General features: G+C 43.9%; 1 protein-coding gene across 1 annotated transcript in view; it reads left to right on the top strand.

Annotated features, from left to right (window-relative positions):
- Positions 1-17,043, top strand: part of tenm4 (teneurin transmembrane protein 4) — a 201,571-nt gene that overhangs the window by 30,461 nt on the left and 154,067 nt on the right. The window contains exons 2-3 of the mRNA XM_076281530.1: positions 5,976-6,259; positions 7,499-7,771. Coding sequence (XP_076137645.1) covers positions 6,037-6,259; positions 7,499-7,771 — 496 coding nt within the window. The 5' untranslated portion in view covers positions 5,976-6,036. The remainder of the gene's footprint in view (positions 1-5,975; positions 6,260-7,498; positions 7,772-17,043) is intronic.

Here is a 17,043-nt window from a genome sequence, read left to right as displayed (position 1 = left end):
TGATATTGTTATTGTGGACAAAGTATCGACCTGTGAGTTACTCTGTGATTCCCAGGCCCACTCAAGTTCTCTTACTCACTCTTTCTTTCTCTCTCTCTTCATTCTCTCTATCTATCTCTCTCTCTCTCTCTCTCTTCTCTCTAACTCTCTGTCATGCTGTTCTGCTACTGTTTGCACTCTCTCTCCCTCTCTCCTCTCTCTCTCCCTCTACATTGGCAGGCCCTAAACCTTGAATGGCTTGCCGTGATTACTAGCAGGGGGTTTGCAGGAGCCGTGCTCTCGGGCTACTTCTGTTTACGTTGGGGCTTTTTACAGATGCTGTTTTATGTGCTGGTAGGGGCTGCTCTTTGATCCCCGAAGGGAAGGAGGCCAGTTGAGAAGGAGCTCACCGTGAAAAAGTGCTCCACCTCCAACCAATCCTGTCCTCCTGTCCTCCCTTCCACACACACACACACACACACACACACACACACACACCACCCGTCTCAGATCACCTTAAGAGAGGAGTGGAATGGGAAGCTATTCAGCCATCTACACACAAAGACAAACACACACACACACACACACACACACACACACACACACACACACACACACACACACACACACACATACACACACACCACTACTGTACTCTTTCTAAGTTACTTGCTTTCTTCTCACCCCTCCCTCCCCAAACTCGCTCCTATTGAAAACACACTTTTCTGTTGACCCAGGCATTTCTTGCGGTAGTGAGGAGCCCTATGAATGCAGCCTCCAAAAGAGAGTAAGTGGTGCGTCTGCTGTTAGCTTATAGACTTACTCATAGAGCCTGTTTAAAAACCATCCCACCCCCACCACCCCCTCTCTACTCTTCTCCTCCTCATTCCACTCTGTTCCTCTCCTACTCCCACCCCACCCCCACCCCTGGGAGATTGCAGAGGCCAGTGTTGGCCAGCGGACGGCTGTTAACTGCAGCTGGAAGTGACAACAACATCCTAATGACAGTGCCACCTCTGATCAGCTCCCCCGTGAGCTCCCCTCCAAATTTGGAGCTCCCCCCCCCCCCCCCCCCCCCCACACACACACACACACACACACAACAAAAGGCTGTGATGCTCCAGGGCTGCTGATGTGCCGCAAGGAGCCGGCGTGGGTTGCACAGGGGTCAGCGTGGTTAGAAATGTGTGCATATGCAGGTTTGCTGCGAAGATCTTCTTAACAGAATTTTTCAAACTGGCTCTTGTTATTTTTGGTAGAGAGAGAAGGCTGTTATGTAATCTCTTTTAAAATGGGTAGTGCCAAGGGGATTACAGACTAAAAATGAAAAGCAACTTTTATCGCCTCTTGGCTTTCGGAATGGTGTGGTCTCTCAGGAAATCAATTACCAACGAATATGAAAGGAATCTGCGTGGTGTACAGATGTTTTCTGCTTTCAAGGCGTGTGCTCTGGGCTGGATTTGTGTCGCTTGGTGCTGCTATTTTTAACTTTTTAAATAAACCCTTGGCAAATCTAATTCGGCCTCTGTTCTTAGTGATAAAATGGCCCCTACATGCGGCCTTCCAGCTTGCAAAGTTGAAAAGAGAGAGAGAGTAGAAGGGCATTAGAACACAAGACTAGAATGGATTAAAAAAACATCTCCCCTCTATGTGTCCTGCTTTGGGAGTCTGTGTGTGTCTATGCATACACTGTATGTGAACAGACTTCATATGGTCAGTGACCTTCAAAGGCAAGCTACCAAATGTATATCTATATTACTTTTTCATTGTAAGCTCCTTAGGTTATCATATTGCATGTTTTCATTTCATATTTCCTGTGGTGGAGTTCCCTGATCAATTTGACCCTGAAGCCCTTAGCTATAGTGCAGATAATAATTCAGATAATAATTCAGAACGGAAGGTCGGCTTGTGTTAGCTTTTAGCACCTAGCTCCACACATTGTTTAATGATGTGGCAGGATTACACACTTTATAAAATTCTGAACAACCCAAACGGTGAGCTGCTGCTAAAGTCATTGGCATAGAACCTTCCCTGACCTTGCACTCCATTGCGGAAGCGTAAATGAAATTTCACTCTGCTGATCCTCTTAGTGCTGTCCCTTGCCGCAACTGAATCACAGACGGTGTTAAAAGCTCGAGTGTAATCATAGTAATTTACAAAAACATGTGCTTATGTTTCCATATGATTAAAAGTGCATTTCCATTTAAATACCTAGAAGCCTGACATGGATCAAAATGGACACATGGTAAAAAGGATCCACAGATACACCATCAGTGCTCAAAGGCAAAGACTGTGTCGTGGCCCTGGAGCAGGAAAGAATTACTCTCGGGGCCTAATTTAATGACAGCCTCCATTTGCAAAGATACTACCACCCATAAATCTCACCATCAGCCACTGACCCCCCCCCCCCCCCCCCAACCCCTACAGAGGGCATCAGCCTCTCTGTGTGAGCTTTCGTCTCTCACTCTCAGCCAGCCATAATAAATGACCATGTCTCTCAGTGGACGGGGTTTGATGCCGCCAGGATTCGTGAGTTGCCTTGTGTGGTGTTGGGCTACTATTTATTTATTTATTAATGTCCTTTTTCAGTGGAGATATTGATAGCGGTTTGCTGCCATTTATCCGTCGTTGCTGTCGGTTCCAACCTCAATGGGCGCTCAGGCATGCATGTATGTTCTGTGAGCACAGTAGGACAGATTCAGGGCCAAGCAAGAAATCTATAACCACACTCTACAGTCATAATGATGACAGAAGCCCCAATACACACACACACACACACACACAGACACACATACAAACACAAACACAAACACAAACACACGCACACACACACACAGACCGAGCAGACCTGGCCTTCATCTTATATGCGTGACTGTTGGGCTGTGCGTCTGAGAGGTGCTCATGCTTTGTTTGGAAAGTTAACTCATCTGTGGCATTTCCTTCTGTATCAGGACACTGAAAGAGAGCAGCAGATCATTTTTATAGATATGTCTGGGCTTTACACCGCCCTCCCCGCTCACGAGTGGGAGTGGAGCAGCTGTCTTTGAAACAATAGTGCAAGATGAATATCTTAAGTCTTTGAGTTTCAGGACCATGCTAGTCATTTATTATCTGCCTCCGCAAATACTTTTTGTAATTAAGTCTTGTGTGTGTCTGTGTGTGTCTCTCTGTGTGTGTGTGTGTGTGTGTGTGTGTGTGTGTGTGTCTGTCTGTGTGTTTGTTTGTGTGGCTATGAGTGTGTTCAGTGTCTTTTTTTTAGTTAGCATTTATATTGCAGTCAGGATGTTTTCTGCTGGAAATTCAAAGTTAAAGCAAGTGTGGAATTTGTTATTTGCTGGTATGCTTATGCTAGTTGCATACAGTTCAGCCTAACTATTTTAGTAACTAATGCTGGCAGAATAACAGCCGTAATACAAAGCCTCTGTGTGTGTATTTGGCATTACACTGTATTTGTCGCCCGTCACTTTGCTGAAAGGTTGGACAGCCTTTTCCCATGGCCCTGAAGGTATGAAGTCTGGGTGCACCAGCCACATTACAATGGAGAGGAAGCAGTATGCAAAGGAGACATGGCTGCCTCTTAGAGTGGAGCTCCTTGGAACCTTAGAAACAATGTTGAAAGAATGCCCTCTACAGAGCACCCCCAAACTTCAGAAGCGGGGGTGTGGGGTGGCCGTGGTGACTGTCTTTAGTTCCATTTCAATTTGCATGGCCAAGGAAGGTTGTTGGAGACTGGGCAGAAAGTCGACGAATTAGCAATCCAAAAAGCAAAATGGTTCCCAAATGCACAAGCAGCTGCCTTAAGTACACTTTGAAAATGTTTTTTGTTACAAAGAGAAACGCTGTTTTTGTCAGCAGCGGAGGTCCTTGTATAGAGGTCTCCAAAAGTCATTAATCACTGGCATCTTTTCAGCTGTCAGGGCCCTACAAAAGGTGACCCCAGCTCCACAAAGCCGGCTCCAATAAAGACCTTTTATTATGAAGGGGGTTAGAGTTAGGGTAGGGGTTTGGTGGGGGGAATAGATATAGTTTACTGTGGATTACGGGTCTATCCCGCACAATTATAATACAGTGGACTTAAACGGCTTATCCTCTGACAGAAAAGCCTAGCCTGAACTGAACTGACATATTGTCCTGAATACTTAGCACACATTTTTTTCTCTTGTCCATTACAGTGTTTTGTGAAAAGTGAGCTTGTTATTTATGTCCCGTTTTTTTAAATATTTTTTGAGAAGAAAATAATGTAGTTGTAAATGTCACTTGCTTGATTGTAAGTATCTTGTGGCCGTTCTTATTGTGATCCACGGCTATGGTTCAAAATTGATTCTCATACAGCGGACCATTGTGCTACATATGAGTAAAATGAAAAACGAAAAAAAGAAGCACAGTGTTTGAGCGGAATCAATTTGAGATAATTTACCCTGAGTTGTGTGACGCACTTGATTTGGAACAAAGACCCCGTCGAAGTGGAGCAAATTAAATGAATCAGCCTGTGGGAAATCTCTCTACCTTTAGTGAGCCTTAGAGAAAACAATGACCTATCCTCTAATCAACTTCATAAATCCACATTGACATGCTTTAAGCCCCCTTCAATAGCTCCACAACCATGTGATAACCTGCCAAGGCAGGGCCCACCATCTATAAATTGTTATCTGGACCATATAACCTTACTAACGGAAAAACTGTTCTGTTGCTGCAGCTACTGCTGTCATTAACAACAGGCCATTTTGTTTTTTCCTCGCCAGTTAATATTACCTGCAAAATCAGATTAGCATATGCTGTGGTGTAATTGAAGCCTCTGCATATTGCCCTAATTTTTCTACTTCACTGCTGTCTTGGCTGGCCAATTTGTTGAATTCAGCAAATTGCTTAGCAAGTTAAGCAGGTTAATTAGCCTTTCAAATGTGCTCATAGCGATGGAGCATAGTTGTTTTATTCCCCAAATGTTTGTTAGTGCAGATGTAAATTATTTTCCAATAGATTTTAATTAATTGTTTCCTTTCCCTTTTGCTTTTTTATTGAACATTATCTATCATAGGTTTATGAGCAAGTCTGACTTTAAACACCCCTACTGGTTCAATATCCTCCGCAGTTTGTGGGGCTTTCCACTTTGGCGCCTGCAGTGATTGATGTGTTATAAACAGTGCAATCTGTGGAAGGACACCTGCCAGTTTTAGGGCTGCTTGGATTGCAGCATTTTTCCGTGGCACATAAAAGGGAATATTTGTGGGGACCTCGGATCGTAAACTTTATGGGAGTAAGATTTGTTGTGCAGTATTTTATAAAAATTAATCCTGCTGGTTCTTGGTCGCTTACTGCTGTATTTGCAGCAAACGCTGTAGTGGTGCTGCATCGCTGCACAAATCTCGCCCCATGCCGTCGTGCTGTTTGGAAAAACATCAAAGCCATATCACATAAAGACGATCATACAACTGTCCCTAGTGTCTTAATAATATTACGGTCATTGCAGGGATATTGTGCCTATGAGGTGTGACCATTTTGGTGTCAGCTAAAAAATGTTCAGAGCTTCAGACTCAGACCAAGAGCAATATATTTAAAGAGTATGCTTTAAAAAAAGCAAAGTGTCATAACCAAAAATAGGTTACAATACAGATAAAAGTTGTCGTCTGAGTGAAATTTATTATGATGCTCTGAAAATGGAGACCTTGCAGGTCCGTATTAATGGAGGCAGAGGAAGAAACCTACTCTGCTCAGTAGTCTGTAGTCGCATGTATAGCCAAATGAGATGACTGTAATTAAATGCATATACCCAAAGTACATTCTCAGCTGTCACTGAAATATATTAATGTAGTGCTTTCCAGAGGTTCATTTTACAGAGAGGAAGGTTGTGAGCCAAAATAAATGGTAATTTCTCACTCAAACTGTTCATGTATTTAAGTGGAAAAATGTGAGTAGGGGGAAAAAAAAGTAACTGGCAAGACTGAAAAAATCTAACCAAGAACTTTTCTTCTTTGTCCTTTTACCTTCTCTACCTACAGCATTTCTGGGTCTGAACTCCGTCACTTACCTTTTGATGTTGACAAAAGAGAAGAGGTCGCCATGGAAGTGAAGGAACGCAGACCTTATCGCTCGCTGACCTCCCGGCGGGACACAGAGCGGCGCTACACAAGCTCCTCGGCCGACAGTGAAGACGGGAAGATTAACCCCAAGTCCTACAGCTCCAGCGAGACACTCAAGGCCTTCGACCAGGACTCCAGGCTGGCCTACGGAAGCAGGGTCAAAGACGTGGTACACCATGAGGTGGACGAATTCTGCAGGCAAGGTAAGGAACGGTCCATCCCACTTTTGCCACCAGAGTGAATTCCTACCGCAAGCATGACAATGTATGTGTTCTATTTCATTTTATATATTAATTTGTATAGATGTTTAAAATATGGTGTAAGCTATACCATACAAAAGTTTTAGTCACTTGGGAATAAAATGCTTAAATGTGAAAAAACATAATGACATAATCAATCTACTTATCAAATAACAACATAAAATAAGCAGTAAACAAAAAAAGAAAAATCTAATCAATATTTGATGCAACCTTCCTTTGTCTTCAACAAGGTATCAATTTGCCTATAGGTGTACTTGTAGTGTTTTTAACTAGAAAGCATTACATGATTTATTGATATGAAATATCTCTAATAATTGTTAGGAAAGTGCTCTTTAGGGGCTGTGGCATGTCCTCCTGAAACATTTTAGAGAGCCATCTCTTACAGGCAATTAAAACGAACTGTGTGATATTTGATCAGGATTTAATGTAGGCTATCTAAGAAACTTTAAAAGGAGGTCTTATTACGCTGTTGTAGACCTGACATTACTTGAGACTGAATTTAACGACAGGGTGAGGTGTGTCCGGATTCTCTGATGTCTTTTATGACCTTCTAATGTGTCCAGATGATGGCAACCTAGGGAAGAAAGCATCCGCTCGCAAACCTTTTTACTCCCCATGAATACTAAATGCATTGTTGCTCTCGACCACACCAGCACTCTGGCTCTTTTTGTATGCCTTGTCTTTGGTGCAGCTCCCTCTTGTAATTGTAGGATTTTGCAAGTCATGGAAAAGCTGTTGCACTGTTAACCCCTCTTTTTTTTAAAAAGAGCTACTCCTCTAATAATCACATTAAAGCACTCCAACACAGTTTAGTGGATGAGGTGGTGTTCTTTGTTCTGAAGGACTTTTGATATAGTAAGTTATTAATCTGCTTTATGCCCACAAATCAGGATAATATAATGTAATGGCTCAGAGCTTTTTTAATAATGTTCTGTCCAGAATCCACTTTTTACATATACAAATTATCCTTCTTATGTACTGTATATTTCAGTTATTCTCATGTTTGTCTCAATAAATTAGCTCCATAACTGCCTCATGTGCTTAGCTAAGCCCTACAATAATGTTTGTTTTGTGTGCATTGTATGTACTCCAATTGTGTCCGTCTGTGCTCCTGCATGTGTATCCTTGCATGGCTATGTGTCTATATGAGCATGTATGTATTTTTGTACTTTGTCATTGCAGGGGCAGACTTTTCTCTCCGTGATCTGGGCTTTGGCGAAGCTGTCCCCTCTCACGTGGCGGCCTACCGGACAGATCTGGGCCTGCCCCACCGCGACTACTCTGTAAGCGTGGGCTCGGACGCAGACACCGAGACCGACGGCATCATGTCCCCAGAGCACGCTGTCCGGCTGTGGGGCCGGCAAAACACCAAATCGGGCCGCAGCTCCTGCCTGTCCAGCCGGGCCAACTCCAACCTAACGCTGACCGACACCGAACACGAGAACACCGAGAATGGTAGGGCATTTAGTCCTGTCTTACTTTTGTTGTTTTTCTTATGTTCTGATTTTGTTGTTGATCTGTTACTTGTTTTCTTCTTGCTCCTCCTCCTTTGACTAATGTTTGATATACCAGGTGGGAGTCTTCTTGCTGTCTTTTTTTTCCCTTTTCTAAACCATATGCACAGCTAAACCTGGACAAAGCCCTACACATTGCAGGCTGGCTGAGTGACTCTCAGAGTAATCACTCACTTTGGCTGGGATGCTTTTTTACCCTAGGTGCGGCGCTTGTCTGCAGAAGTTAAGGGTCAAAGCGCAAGCCATGCCACGTGTTGTTTCTTCTTCCCCCAAGGTCTTTCAGGAGGGTACCTCTGGTGGCTTGTAGCGAAAGCTAAACAGTCCTGTGAACTATGACTGTGACAAGAGGGCCAGTGCTGGTCATCCGACTGGCATTTTTCAAATGGTCTCTTTAATTTTCAGTGGTTTAGCTCTGCTTGTTGAAGTACCCTTTTGTGATGAAGGACCTTGATTTTCCCACCAGTTTGATGTCAATATTGATGTTTTTCTTGCATAAAGAGTGGCCTTATCCATAATCATGAATCTCCTTTAACTTGTCAAAAGCTGCTGTTGTTTTGAAAAGGGCTTAAGTGGCCTCTTATAATAGGTTAGTTGAAGCGTTGTCCCTGGGCAGTCAATTTTAGTGCATGGTTATGCATACACAAAAGAGATACATTACACACCAATTGCTAATAGTCCCGAACTGTGAAATTTTACAATCCTCCCATTGTCCTGTAGTAACATAACCCTGTCATCCTGTGTGATCCTGGGGATTCTCAGCGTAGGGCGAACCAACCTTAATTTTGGTCTTGGTTGTTTGAATCCTGCTGCTTGTGCCCTAGAAATAAGTCAGGATATTTCCCATAATTTATCTTCTTATTCTAATGAACAGTTGCAGATTTAATCAAATCTATCAAAAACAATCAACATTTCATCCAGTGTTTTTTTACAAGGTATTAGGAGACATATGTGTACAATATTTAGGCATGGGTCATTTTAGACATGGGTCAAGTCTCACCTATTTGTTCCTGGTAAAAGAGTCCGATATCCTCTCAGTCACACAAAAGACAGCAATTATCCATGGTTAGCCTTCAGTAGTTTCTAACAGGTGATGACACTGCTCCAGATAAAGGAGCTGGCTCGTCTGATCTGTCTTCCTGGGTCTTGGGCTGGTTAAATGGGCCCCCTTGAGGCCAGTGAGTGCTGGAACCAGCGCAGAAGGTCACTATGCACTGGGTGGGCGTCGCTGTGAAACATGTACGGGGCCCGATTAAACATGTAAGCGAGCTGAAAAAGGCTGTCGGCGAAATTAAATAAATAAACAAACGTGTCACAGAGGAGGATACAAAAAATGGTAGTAATAAAAGATGTCTTAAAAGATGTTATTTGATAAAAACAGGAGGGGTGTGGAGGGGCTGGCGGCGTGGGGGATGTTGACTTGTGATTTTCTTAGCAGCTTTAACCAGCGAGAATACGATTTTTGGAGGCACCCTCGTGGTTCCGCCTCACTGAATTCATTCGGCGCTTCTTCCGTGGGCGGATGCTCAAGCAAATCAGCCTCATGACTTTGTGTGCCAGCCAGGCAGCCTGAAAGTACTCAGAGCCACCGTGTTGACACCCGCCACATTGCCTGGGCAGCCCAGGTGTTGTTCTACATTTGAAAGACTGTGTTGAATCTGCTGCGCTCGCTGCTTTAGCTGTGGGTTGCTTGAGAGGCAGCCAGATACACTGAGCACTGTTGCCTTAGGTAGAGGATTTCACTCAACAGAGAGGCTACCATGCTAAAACCATCCCTTGAATAATTTTTTTGATTGTACAGAATGGCAAAGGCTGTGGTTTCTTTGTGCTAGCCCACCCGATTAGAACTGGCTCCACGCAGCTATCTCTAGATGTGTCATTACACCCTGTAAAATTATTTATTTGAACCTCCAATGACAACATTTCATTCAGATTATGGTTTGTTGTATGACATGCATTTCACTTTGTACACAGATGCTTGCACTAAATACTTTTCTCCAAGAAGAATCTTGAAAAGAGCATGATTCTTCTAGATGCATACTACCTCCTTGCTAATGCTTTTCTGAAATCCAGCGACACAGTTCTGCATTTCAGAGAGAGCCCCATTGCAAAGCATTAGATTCTTATCCCAACCGACAGATGTGACTTTAGATTCTGAGATGGGTTTGCCTGATACTCAAATCCTGAGGGAAATGAAACTGCCCTTTACAGTCTGGATCTTTATGTAGATGTTGATTGGGTGGTGTGTAATTTAAGTGGACTCCATTGCTCAGGGAAAAAAAGAGGGAAGTGCCCATATTGCATTTGTGATGCCAATTGCTTCGACAGCTACATTTGGACCGTTGCAAATAAAAAATAAAAACCTTCAGAAATTCAGAAACAGCTATTTATTCCAGTCATCCAAGCCGAAAGACGACTTGCGTTCACCATTTAATCTGGTAATGCATAATAACTTGCGTTTCATATATGCAGAGTTAATGAAAAGCCATTGAGCTGCCTGGTTCACTTGTGTTTTAATCTGCCTGGCGTCAACAAACCGTTTCCTTTGCCTTTAAAATATTCGTGCCGCTGGCCAGTTTCTCCCGCGCTGTGTGTGTGCCTTTCTTGACCCTCAGGTATTATACATGCAAATTGTGGAAAGCGATTCTGATTAAATCATGCCTGTATATGTTTCAGTAATTTGAGCATAGCTCTACCTGATACCGCTGCCAATTAGCTGAATAATCAACATCCTCCATTCCTACGCGTGGTAGATTGTTTACCGTCTGCGTTGGTAATGAAGTTTCATTTAGCATTTAGGAGGGCGCTTTAAGCTTTAACTGAGCACATCTGCATTTGAGAGAGAGAGAGAGAGAGAGAGAGAGAGAGAGAGAGAGAGAGAGAGAGAGAGAGAGAGAGAGAGAGAGAGAGAGAGAGAGAGAGAGATTTTGCCCATAGCGAGACTGAGATGCTCGCTTAGTATCTAGCTTGTAGCTTTATGGTTTGCTGGTGAGCAGTGAACAACATGACCCAATTTTTATTGTCTTATTTGGAAAGGATGGTTGGACAATAGCCTGACAGCCTGCTTAAATATGCTCCCTCAGCTGCTAGCCAGCAGAGACTTTGCCCATCCCCAATGAGCTCTCAGTTGTTTATTAGAAGCTCAAATCAGCTCAATGTGTGAGTATGGGTGTGCATGTAAACTGTGTGTGTGTGTACATCTGTATATGTGTGGAATAATGGGGTCAGGCTGACTGGCCCTAAAGCCTGCGGACCCCCTGTGAGTAATTCTAGCACATCGCTGCCGCCGAGTCACGTCCGTGACAACACAGGTCATCAGTCAGCCACGCCCGCTGGAGAAGTGACGGCGGCCTGGGGCTGTGCTAGATACGCCTTCAACAGCTGTGGCAACACACAATGCACACAACCACAAGCTCCCTCTCTCTCTCACTAGCTATAAAGAAGGGCATAAACTACTGTAGCTGTATGCAATGACTATTCATTGTTTTCATAGTAGACTAAAATGTGTGTGTGTGTGTGTGTGTCTGTGTCTGTGTCTGTGTCTGTGTCTGTGTGCAAAGTAGTGCATTTATACATATTGTTTATATACAGATATATTTACATAATATATTTGTATTACTTGTAGTGTATTGGCTTTAGCTATCTGGGGACCAGTGGGGGGTGCTGTTGGGGGTCAGACAATTGATGATTGAGACCAGTGCTGCCTACCCTTCATCCTTACCCCCTCCAGAGGCAATGTGTGCTGAGGTACCAGAGTATTGATAACAGTAATGTCACGCTCAGCATCACAGAGTTAATGTAGGAGTGCTGTTCAAAGCGATCTGGTGGCTTGCGGCCGACGCCAGAGGAATGGGTTGTTCCCATGGCGCCTGATCAGCCAGCATCCCAACTGTAAAGGATTGAGTAGCGGGTGGCGCTGTATGTGGGGGTCGTTATGTGTGGAGGGCGTAGCAGTCGCTCTTTGTCTTCGCCGAGCTGTGCAAGTGGAGCTAGAGAGAGGACTGGTGAGCGATTTCTGCAGATTAACCTTGAAGGGCGATTTATGTTTGTTTTGTGTGTGTATGTGTTAGTGCGTGTGTGTGTGTGTATGCGAGAGTAAAGCTGCCAGCCCTTGCACTGATTTTCATTTATTCCTCACTGGTTCATTTTATTTATTTAACTAAGAGAGAGCACAACAAATTAATCTTATAGATCACTGGGACTGTTATAAAAATAAAACGATAAATGTGTCCCTGAAAATTACATAGGGGAACATTTGCAAAATGGTTCTTATTAGGATCTAATAGATGGTCCTTAGCATCCAGCAACTGGGAGTATTTTATAATAACCTCATCTTCACCATTACTTTATTAACTTACTGACCCTTTAATGAGCAACATGGGCTTGTCACGCTCTCATGCGTCCAGCCACATGCCACCAGGTTTCATGTCTAGACTAACTGTAGTATAGGTTGATATCCAGCAGATTTACTTTTACTGCTAACAATGGGCTCCACAGTGGCTGTCAGTATGGGCTCCCATAGGGATGCTGTTATCTGCTGCCGCCTCGTCCCCTTAGAGAGGTGCCAGGCCTTGTGTGTGTTTTTTCTCTCTCTCCAAGCCACTGAGCCAACATTTTCAGACAGGCACCGCTATAGGGGGAAGTGTTGGAAACAGAAGCCACTCTGCTAAAAAATGGTCTTTGGGAGCAAATAATATGGTGTGACTTCGAGGAGGGATGAGTGATTGTGTGGTTTCCCCCTGATTCTGGGACTTTCTTTCCCCCGCCTCCATCGCTGGACGTCCACGGCCCATCCATCAGCAGTTTTCCGGGGCAAGCAGCCTACTGTACCAGGTAATGTAGAGACCAGATATCTCTTTAATGTTCAGCTGAGAGCCCCCGGCATGGATGTGGAGCCATAAGGGTCAGAAAGGAAAAAAAAAATAGCCACCAAACCCCCACGTTGCTATTTGTTAATTAGCGCCCCTGCCTGTGTTTACTGTTGCGTGTCTTCAAAGGTTGGCCATGTAAATTGACAGTGCGGCGTTCCCTGAGCCCCGGTCTTGCTTTGGTTCCCTATAGGATGACTAGTTGAAACACAGGGAAAGAAAAGAGGCCACAAGATCAGACGGGACAGATTTTTCATGTTCCCCCTACACGAGATGGAAAAAAAAAATTGCTTCCTTTAAGTTACGCTTGAACGTCGCGTTTCTGAAGCTACTCAATCTGTTCTACACCACCGTCTTTGTTAGGCAGAGAAAGAAGAAGAAAAAAATACCCGAAAAATAAAACCATAAGACGGTATTACATGTCACTTCCAAGGCTTGGAAGAACAAGTAAACTCTGAACTGCTGAACGATTGAGGTTACGAGAGGCTCTGTGGTACTGATCAGTTTGACAGTAATTGGGGATGTCGTCATTGAGTCAGGCAGTCGGTGTTTGTGCCTGGTCTCGCTCAGTCCTGCACTCAGAGCACTGCGGGGCTAATAATCGCTTGATGCTCTGCTGTAAATGATTATTACCTGTATTCTGCTGCTCGGTGAATGGCCTTCTCTCACTTGGTTAAGTCTGTGTCGATTGTTTTGTGTGTTTTCCTAATAGCCCATCTGCTCCCTTGGTGAGGTCATCTGGCTTGTGGAAGCAGTAATTGCAATGTGGCTCTGCTTATGGAAATAACTGCTTTTTGACGAATAACACAGAGAGGGGAGATGAGCACAACATCGGAGCTTTTTGTTTTTGTTTGTGCTTTCTGAGGGAGGCGAAAATTGGTCCGTGCAAGTGAGGCGAAACTCAAATTAGGTTTGGCAATAGCCACACCTACCTGAGGTGTTTGGAGCATGGGGGAGGTTGGAATAGAGGATAGGGGGGTTATCGCTTTGATGCATGCCTCCCATTTGGAAGGCATCTCTCTCTTTCACTTCTCTCTTCCCTCTCTCTCTCTCTCGCTCGCTCTCTTGCTGTGTCCTTTGAACTGATTCCCCCGAGGCCTGCCACCATATTAGGAGCCCGCGGAGTGAAGTTAAATCAGACTTCCAATTAGAAGAGACATTTCCTGTATTACAGAACTGGATTCATTAGGGCATGTTGAACAGTGTTGTGGTAGGGAGACCACAGAGGGATGGGGTTACTGACGTGACCTTGAGCCAGTCTGAGAGAGAGACAGAGAAAAAGAGACCGAGAGAGGGAGGCTAGCAACTCTGCCCTCTGATTTGCCATCTCGTGAAGTCCATGACAATCAATGCATTGCTTACACAATAATCTGTTATTACCCGCTTTAGAGTCTGTGGTTGGTTGTAGACTAGACATGACTGGAACATGCTCCTTGATCTTGTGGAGTTTGCTCAGGAGGGCTTGATAAACTTGGGCAAGAGGAGTATTTTAGGATGGGCAGGAGCAGATGCATCGGCCTGTATGGGCTGTGTTTGTTGCACAAGAGGAAACTATCGTTCAAAAATGAGTTTTCTAGGCCGAGCTTTACAATAGTGTTTCCTGTTAACTTTGAAGGTCTATGACTCATTCTTGCTATTTTTAATTCTTTAGACAGCCTAGCAGTTATAGCAGCTATCATGTAATGCCTGTTATCAGGATTCCGTTTGCCTGTCTGTGAGCTGATTACTGTTGTATTGCAGCAATCAGATACTGTTGTCCCCTCATTGAGATATTCATTGCCTCACACTGTGTGGAAGTATTTGAATTAAGCTGTGTTTAAAGAGCTGAAAAATTCGAGATAACAGATTTGATCACAAAGTGTGAATATTTTCTGAAACGTAACATTTCCAAATAGCTTGATTTATAATATAATATATATATTATTTATACAGGTATACCTTCTCTTACTGTATGTATAACTTTGTTGAGTTATTGTGTTTGTTGTGTCCAGTTCATATAGCTTTAAGGTGGCAGACAGCCTTATCAGAACTAATTCCTCATGTGTACTGGTGCATTATTTCTGTTATGAAGTGATAAGTGAAAGGGGGGGGGGCACACACATTCCAACCGTCACATCACAGTGCCCACCGGCATCACCAGAGCTACTTTGTAGTCATTTTTTTCCATCGAGGCATTTAAAATGTAAATAGTCTCGCATTAATGTGACGTGCTGTCCATTTCTGAGCTCTTGCCAAGGTGCATCAGAGGCAGCAGCTTGCTCTCAACTGACCCCCTGTCCTTTACTGTCGCAGTTTCGGGGCCAGATTTAAAAAGTCTCTTTTTTCCACCAAGAAACGTCTCTAAACTGAACTCAGACTTTTGGGTATAATTTTTGGCCGCGGTCAACCCCCTCATCCACTGCAGTCATCCCACAGACGTCTTACCACTAGATTGCAAATGTAGAGTGAAATCCAAAATGTTTTATAAGACTTGCTTAAGTCTTTGCTAGCTTTGGGATTTGGATGTGACATTCACCACATTTGCGGACTTGGAGCTCGAATTCCGATTTCTCACGCCCATGACTCCTTCACCAGTAAACAAAATGGGAAGGAAGTTGGGGGTGGGACAAAGAAAACAGAAGTCTGCCTTCATTTGTTTAGTGTTTTGGCAGCTGTGTCCCTTTCTCAGATCAGGGATTAGCACACTTCCAAACCAGCTTATTTTGCAGGCTAATTTAGGGCCTCTTGTATGCCCTAGTGGGCTTTGCAGAGTGGTTATCTGCCATATTCCATAACCTCCCCATGATTCCCCTGCTCTTGCCCCCTCTCAGCTGGACTCCACCGACAGCCTCATGGTGCAGCTGATCGCTCCCTCAGTGCGTCACAGGCGCCGTGTCCATCGCTAATCATACTATAGCGAGGCTGGCTCGTTAGCTCATTCGCTCAATTCGGTCACTCGTTTTTTCTTTTGCCATCTTCGTCTAGCTGTCGGTCTCTCTCTCTCTCTCTCTCTCTTTCTCTCTCTCTCAGTGTGACACTTCCCAAGCAGTTTCTCTTACTCCTTTTTTCCTTTCCATTCTCTCTCTCTCTCTCTCTCTCTCTCTCTCTCGCTCTCTCTCTCTGAAATGTCATATTAGCCTTCTATCTAATCCCAGTTAAATTAGCTCTACAGATGGGTGTATGCATGGTAGTGGTAACTTGCTTTTCCAGTGTGTCATGTCAGTTTGCCTGTGCCAGGGTGGGGAGGAGACATGGTGAGAGGACAAACCAGAGAGAGGGAGAGTGATGGATGGAGAATGCATCAAGATCCGTGTCAGGTTGAAGACGGGACCAATTTGGACCAAGTTAAAGTCATATTTGCCTCCAAGAACACCATCACAACTACTTGTACATGCATTCTTTATCATGCTGGTGCTATTTGAGCGGTTATATTGGTAGTTAGAGAAAATGAAGTCCTTTATTTCCATGGTTCAAACTTTTTCTTTTACTTGTGCCAGATACCAATTTCAAGAAGTGTCAAAATCGAAATGGTGGCTATTCATTTTCACATCTCTTTAAGAGAAGTGAAAAGGGGAGCAAACAAAGAAATGCAGGAATACAAATGTGTCTGACATCGGAATCTTAGTAATACAGTGCAACAATCTTTGGTATTGCGCTCGGCACATTACGTGTGAAATATATTTCCCTTCTTTCTGTGCCGTAATGAGAAATGAAGCTAGTGGAGCAGCGCGGTGAAATATCAGAAATGGTGTGGCATGTGAGACCCGTGACAAATTAAATGTAGCAAAGGGCCCCATTCTTTTCTTCTTTCTTGTTCATCACATTTTGCTGGACTCTGCATTTCTGTGTTATTTAATTGGCTTTGACATAAAGGCTAGTGTGGCGTTGGACTAAGGATATGGTCGCATTTTCATTGCCCGACTGGAATAGACCTCATTTAATAAACGTACCTAGATCACACTGAAATTGATGCTGGGGATTTTGTGCGCATTGGTAGTTGCTGCATTACTCTAGAGAGCTCAGTCAGTTGGAATGAGCTCTAAAACGCAATATGAACCAACATGTGACCACAATACTAAGTTAAATCTCAAAGTTTCAAGTCATAACATGGCTGTGTCAGGGTCTCTTCATCCCTTACTTCCAAAAGCTTTATGAAGGCCTGTGCTAGTCACGTCTTGCGTGTCATAATTTGAGTCAGGGAACATTGTGGTTTTATAACAAGCCAGTAATTTCAAAGGAGTCGTAAACACAGCTATGCAAATGTCACTGTACTTCGTCTGAGAGTTCATGAGTGAAACGAAAGAGACCTGAGGACTGAGACTGCCTGCCTGTGTAAATGGCCCAGGCTTTACCTATTAACCATTCCCCT

The sequence above is a fragment of the Alosa pseudoharengus genome, unplaced genomic scaffold, assembly GCF_046254945.1.
Source record: "Alosa pseudoharengus isolate Yale_2024_CS ecotype anadromous, Long Island Sound unplaced genomic scaffold, YU_APseudo_1.1 YU_APseudo_1.1_scf_13, whole genome shotgun sequence".
Lineage (NCBI taxonomy): Eukaryota > Metazoa > Chordata > Actinopteri > Clupeiformes > Clupeidae > Alosa > Alosa pseudoharengus.
Note: the sequence above shows the minus strand (reverse complement) of the source record. Positions and strands in the feature narration are given on the sequence as shown.